Below are 6995 nucleotides of genomic sequence, written 5' to 3' on the forward strand. Positions count from 1 at the left end.
ACCCCCAAAAAGAATCTCAATTTTAATAATTATAAAACTAGAAATTAATTGTTAAAAGATTACCAATAAAGAAAAATTGGAATTGGTAAGAAGTAATTAAAAAAAAGGTGGCAGTAGCGATCTCCTATTTTTTTTTTTAATGAAAAGGTAGTTAAAAAAAAGTTAATTAAAATAAGAATCTTATTTATTTTTTAAAAATAATTTAATTATTATTTTTGTATTTTTATTAAATTTAATGAAAAAAAGTTATATAAATTAATTAAGTGACTTTCTAAGTAAAATTTAAATAGTTGGATGACTTTCTAAGTAAAATACCAATAATTGAGTGATTTTTGAGTTAAAAAATAAAATTGAGTGATTTTCTAAATAGACTATCCAAAATTAAGTGAATTTTTAAGTAAACTATTCAAAGTTGAGTGACTATCGCAAAATATGTATTCGAACATCAGTATTTAGTAGAAAGACCTTTTGAATGCTATAAAGGGTAATTATGCGAGATTTTTGTAAAATAATAATTTTAAGAAATAATTTCAAATAATTAAGTGATTATTTAAATAATGAACTCTAGCATTTCCTTTGTCCTATTCAATTTTCCCCAACGATCTCCAAGAATAATGAAAAGAATATTACTTCCCCTTATTTGACTCCCTCTTTCTTGGCATCACATACAGATCTGGTGGGGTTTATCTCTATTAATTGATTAATTATTATATAGTTTTTTTTATTGAAGAATGTTGTTTTTATTTTAATTATATTTTGATTTTTGATAATATAAATCTGACTAAGCACCACGAAGGCAAGTGCAAACTGCAAAGTTAACAGAATTCCTCTTCATCTGCATATACATTGACCGTTACATTGAAAGTTAAAATTAAACCAAAAAATAGAGAGACTAATTGATGTCTTTTAAGACGTTTGCACTCCCTTCTTAACTATTCCTAAAAAAATAAATTCTGCTACCTAACAAATTGTTAAAGTTTTTTCAGGATGCACCATCGATGATTGAGGATAACAAGCTCTTTTGAACTCGTTATACCTTTCAAGATCAAAATTTCGAACCTTCATGAGTCGTTTTTGCTTAGCAACAAACCGGCTCTGGTAAAATCCTTCGAAAGAAGGCTCTTTCGCAGTCCTTAGGAAGAAAGTATAACCAGCCATGCAGTAAAACGATGTAACATAGAAGCAAATTGGTTCCATGACATCCCATGATAGTTCCCAAAATGTCAATCTCATGAATGCTGCTGTTTGAATCACAAAGTAGCCCAGCCCAGCCCATAATTCTCTACGCACCAATGACTCTGCTTTTCTGTCAATTGCTGTTTTTTCCTCTTCCATCTTGTTGAACTCCTCCATCATTTGTGGATCCTTTGGGATCGTCGTCGCGGGGATTGGCAGTAGGCTTTGTAGAGTTTTCACTACCTGTAAACAAAACGTTTGGGTAAAACTAACACTCCACTTGATAATAGTGGTCATCTGACACTGCTTCGAATAAACATATAGCTCACATATGTTTCGATAAAAATATTTTTGCAACTATAGACCTAGCTATGGTTTTATAGCGCCCCCCTAAATTGTACTCTATAATTGACATATGGGACTTCTCTAGGACTACGCAAACTAAATCTCACCAAATTAATTTGATTATTTTCCTAAAGAGTTCTCTAACGTCAAGCATTAGAAAAACTAGTGCCCAATTTGAAAGGGGAAACTATGAATAGATAACAACTATTTCTTTTTCCCCCTTTTCATACTCCTTTCCTCCTAACCCAACTCAACTCATAGTTTAAAGGTATTTTTGATCCGTATTTTATATCATCCTCCAAAGAATTTTGGTGAACTATCTCAAGGAAATTTTGGGTCTTTGAAAATGATCCGAATTGGTCCACTCCATTATAAAAGTCACCATCTCGTTTAAGAGATCTGGGAGAGACTTTGTTTCATTTCCCTGTCTGGAGAAAAAACACGAAAATGCTACTATCAGTTTTCGATAATGCAAGTTTTATGAATTAAGTTGTATGTTAATAGTGCTAATTACCAACGAATTGTCACATATTAATTTATCTTAATGCGTATCTGTCAAAAAAACAGTTATAGATTAATTGATAAAAGAAGAATGAAAAAAAGAAGTGAAAGAAAACCAACCTGATCAGGCCTGAGGAACACAACGTTTCCCATAACAAGCACAGTTCCAGAATCATCTAGAATCTTCGCCAATTCGGTGCCTGAATCATTATTCGAACTAAATCCAGAGCAGATCTGAACAAATTCCGGGTACGAAACACAATTCTTCTCAGTTTGCTTTAGCCTCAGTTTCACCATCTCCAATTGTGATACTTTGAACAGCTTCTTCGCATCCGCCACCGTCAAGTTCCCCTCCGTCGTCACCTCCGGTTCCGGTTCCGGCCGCATCTCTAGCGGCGGCAGGAATCCATCGAGTTTGATCCTGCTTTTGTTAACATCCATTTCACGGATTTTCTCGATGAGACTTTCGCCGGTAGGTAGTGTCCGGATATCCGGCGAGGTGGCCGGCGACGTGCCAATGAGTCGACGATGGATGAATCGCCGGATAATTCCATTATTTCCGGGATCTGGAGCGATTTTGTCATCAGGATGAGGAGGTACAAGCTTTCTGGGTGACATGGATGATGAAGATATACGAGAAGCAGAAATGGAAAAACCGGTGGTTTTGTATACATTGGAAAGACGCTGAGCTAGAGTTTTTTTGAACGCCATTGATAATAACGAAAGAGAGAAATAAATGGTAGATTTTGGTTAGGGTTTGTATTGTTCAAAGATAATGAAAAAAGAAAACCATGAGATGGAACTATTTATAGGTCCGTTCTCTGTGACGAAATGACAGCCAACTTCTATGTTAAATATTTTCAATACTGACGTGGTAATTACTAGCTCCGATCTATTTTATTTGTCATGTTTATCTTGATTGTTTTAAATTATTATTTTTTTTAAAAAATATTTTATATTTATTTTATTTTATAAAAAAAGAAAGTATTTGGACTATCTCCTAAAAAAAAGCATTAAAACTAGTACTGTTACAATTATCTCCTAAAAATAATGTAACAACAAAATTTAGTATATAAATATGAAAATTTGAATTTTCACTGGGAAAAGTTGAGTATATCCGCGTAGATATTCGCAGTAGAAAAAGAATATCCCCGCAACAGGAGGCAAATTCATAAAGGACCACTTCACTTTATGTTGTTTTTATTTTGTTCTTGTTAGAGAGCAATTTTAGAGATTATAATTTAAAATTAAGAAATTGAAATTATTTATTTTCATGTACATTTAATTAATATAATTTTTAATTTCTTGAATAGTTCATGTGATATTAGATATTTTTGAAGTGTAACTATACTGAGCGTACAAGTGTCCGGTTAGAAAATTAGTCACGGGTTGGGGGGTGGGTGTTGGGGGATTATTTATGGTGTATTTTATATATTTTTAATTTGCGTATTCTCTAGGTTTCAGAAAGAATGGTTCTATTTTCTTTTTAGTCTGTTTTAAAAAGAATAATATCTTTTTTTTGGCAACACTTTAACTTTAATTTTTCATGTGTCATTTTTAAGACCACAAGATTAAAGGATATTTTGGTAAATTTGACATAACTTCAATTTATAACCACAAGATTAAAAGATTTTCTTTCTTTTCTTATACTATATTCCAAGTTAAACTAGGTCATTCTTTTTTTAAACGTGAGAGAGTAATTAATAATGATTTACACGTGTTGGTTAGGGAGGGAAGCAATATAAGAATTAGTCAAGAGTTTTGTGTATAGGATAAGAGTTTTGTGCTGACGTGTTTAGATAGCCAAAATACAAAGAGAGGGGGTTGTGATTTGACTATAAAACCCAATTTCTAGGAAACACAAACGTGTAGCCACATATATCCCAACTGGCAAACAATAAAAATATTGATTAAACAATGGATATTTATTTTTATTCAATTAAATTGTATTACTCCATGTTTAAAATTTTTCAATTAATATTATACTAGTTTTTTGGGAGGCTGAAATTTTAAATTGTCACTATTTTTTTTTATAATATTGTAAAAGTATTGGCGTTGAACTACCCAACAACTTGAACGATAACGGTGGAGTTTAAATAGTAAATGCATATTTACATTGAATCATATACTCTGGTAAACGTGAACGTTTTGCCACATACTCTATATTTTTAAGTGGTCAAATTGGTAAAATATTGATGGTGGGTATTGAATTTATTTAATTATCTTTTGTTTTTACACAAATTAATAAAAAATACTTAGTAAATGCTGATTATAAAATTGAAAACGTTTGAACTATATGTGGAATACACGTAAAAGATAAATTCTTGCTAGCTATTACAAATGTGAATGTTTCGCCTCATATATCTAGGTGGAAGATTAAACGTTTATTGATCGTAGAATTTATTTTATTTTTATTTTTTATTTTTACATAAATAAAGAAATGGTAATAAAATGTAACAAAGTAATCGTTAAATTCATTACGAACTGATTTTATAGGACAATTCTAGTTATAGTCTCTTAAATCTTAATAACTGAATTTGATCGAGATATATATTATAAAAATCATGTATAATTATTCATTATTGAATTACTTTAAATGGTTGAAAGTCAACGATAAAAAAATGAATGTAGTCATCAACTCGATAAAACAATATCAGAATTCATCCTCTTAACTTTAAATAGGTTATGCCTAAGTTAAAAAGGATGAAATTTGACTGGGTTTTATCTTTTGAATACTACTAGAAAGTGAGGAGGAAATACGACCTTCACTAGAAACTCAACATAGATAAATTTAGTTTGTGCAATTATGAGTTATACATGTAGATCCAGCGATTTTTTATTCATATAGAAATCATAATTACTCCCTTCATTCGTTTTTATTTGTCAGAGTTTTGACTTGATACACTTATTAAGAAAACAATTATTGATATAACGAATTCATCATTCGATATTTTCAAAGACATTAACTTGGGTGTACCCTTTAGCCCTATGAAGAGTCATAAATGAAAGGCAAAATCACCTTTCAAAATGGTTGCAACCTTCCTTGGTTATATATTGTCAAACTCTTGGTGACCTTCTCTTTGCTTTGTTTTAGGTCAACATGCACACATATGTTTTATCTCATTGCCAAAATAGAAAGAGAAATGGCAGTGGGTGTAGGTGGTGACTTGACTATGAGGCCCAATTTCTAGGAAACACAAACATGTCGCCACATATATCCAAGTTGGACAAATTGCTAAAAGTTAAAATGAAAATGAAGGGGTTCATTTTTGCGATAAAAAAGAATAATCGATGTACTCTTAAATTTGTTAGTAAATTTCTTATTATTAAATCTTCGACTTGTATTTTGAAGAAAAAAAAAAAGATCTTGTATGTTCTTAGAAACTAACTAGATAGATAAATTGATTACACACTCCTTTAATTTATATGTATCATCATCAAATGAAACAAACCTAATATTTGATGGCTTATTAAACATTGTGCGTTTAACTAAATAAGATAACATACACTAAAATCGTTTGTTTAATTATCATCATGCCTTCTCTGTTACTCACTTTGTTCCTAATTACTTGGAAATCTTTGAATTGATACATTTATTAAGAAAATAATTATTGACACATTGAATTTACCATTTTACTCTATTAAATATGATGTGTATAAATTAAAATTTTAAGATTTTTAAGAAATTATACTTCTTTTTTTTAAATAATTAATTGAGGGTATAATAGGCAAAAAAACTGTCTTTTGTCAAAATTGACAAGTAATTAGGGATAACTTAAAAAAGAAAAAGTAGACAATTAATTAGAGAGAGATCGTAATGTTTGCACTCCGAATACAAATAATTAACGTTGAATTAGGGTAAATGATTAATTTAGTTACCACGTGGAAAATTAAACTTGAACATTGCGCCACATATATCCTAGGTGGACGAATTATTTTGGGTTCTTTTTTGTAATTATCTTTTGTGCCTTTTCCTTTTACATAATGGACATAGAGAATACTAAATGCTCATAATTATGATATATATACATTGAATTATCAGTGGAATATGGTAAAGTAAATGATTAATTATTTTTCTCAACGATTATAAAATTAATTTGATTACAAGGAAACACGAACGTTTTGCCACATATATTAAAAAATATTGAATGGTGGGTGTTTATTTATTTTATTTTGTTTTGTTTTTACACATTGACAATAGAATACTTAGTAAATGCTAACTATGAAATTAATGTTTAATAATCTGTGTAATACACATGTTATAAGATAAATTCTATCTACTATAGAAACGTGAACGTTTGACATTCGCCACATATATGCACGATTAGCCGTTTGTTGATTATAGAAGTCAATTTTTTTCCTTTTTGTTTACGTAAATAAAGGAATGGTAAATAAACTGAACATAATAATCTTATCTGACAATTCTAATTATAGTTTCTTAAATCTTAGTAATTGAATTTGATCGAGATATATATGATAAAAATTATGAATAGTTTGTTGAATTACATAAAGAATTAACACTTGCTTTTGAAAAGATGAATATATTGACCAAACTTAATAAAATTCAATATCTCAACATCACTTCTGATATAAGGATAATTCGATAAATAATGAATTTAAATATACATTTCATACCTCATACTCCTAACATAAAAACTTGACTATAAGTATTATCTTTTGAATATTACTAGAAAGTGAGGAGGAAATATGACCTAGCTAGGCCTCGACTATATTCAACAAGTTACGCTATCACAATTTTAAATAACATCAATTTAATTTATGACCTTATAAATTTATGTGAATTGAACGACTTTTACTCATATTATATCAATATTAATTAAAATTATCGTATAAAAATCATTAACTTTTGAATTCGGTCTCTGATTCTTACCCCTTTGACCCATTGAAGTGTCATAAATTAGAAAGGTAAAATCACCTTTTTGAAAATTGGTTGCGACCTGCCTTGGTTATCC

General features: G+C 29.7%; 1 protein-coding gene across 1 annotated transcript; it reads right to left on the minus strand.

Annotated features, from left to right (window-relative positions):
- Positions 1–801: 801 nt before the first annotated feature.
- LOC107008615 (calcium uniporter protein 2, mitochondrial) lies at positions 802–2809 on the minus strand. The gene is made up of 2 exons (XM_015207724.2): positions 2143–2809; positions 802–1419 (listed from the first exon to the last, which is right to left on the minus strand). The coding sequence occupies exons 1-2, from the start codon at positions 2731–2733 to the stop codon at positions 961–963; spliced, it is 1050 nt and encodes a 349-aa protein (XP_015063210.1). The 5' UTR covers positions 2734–2809; the 3' UTR covers positions 802–960.
- Between the last annotated feature and the right edge of the window lie 4186 nt (positions 2810–6995).

The sequence above is a fragment of the Solanum pennellii genome, chromosome 2, assembly GCF_001406875.1.
Source record: "Solanum pennellii chromosome 2, SPENNV200".
In the NCBI taxonomy this organism is placed as follows: Eukaryota; Viridiplantae; Streptophyta; class Magnoliopsida; order Solanales; family Solanaceae; genus Solanum; species Solanum pennellii.

Bases quoted from the DNA above. Each gene is read 5' to 3' on its own strand.
- LOC107008615 (XM_015207724.2), bottom strand. From the start codon at position 2,733: ATGGCGTTCAAAAAAACTCTAGCTCAGCGTCTTTCCAATGTATACAAA. The intron at 1,420-2,142 runs GTTGGTTTTCTT...TTTTGTTTACAG, and splicing joins TGTTCCTCAGGCCTGATCAG to GTAGTGAAAACTCTACAAAG.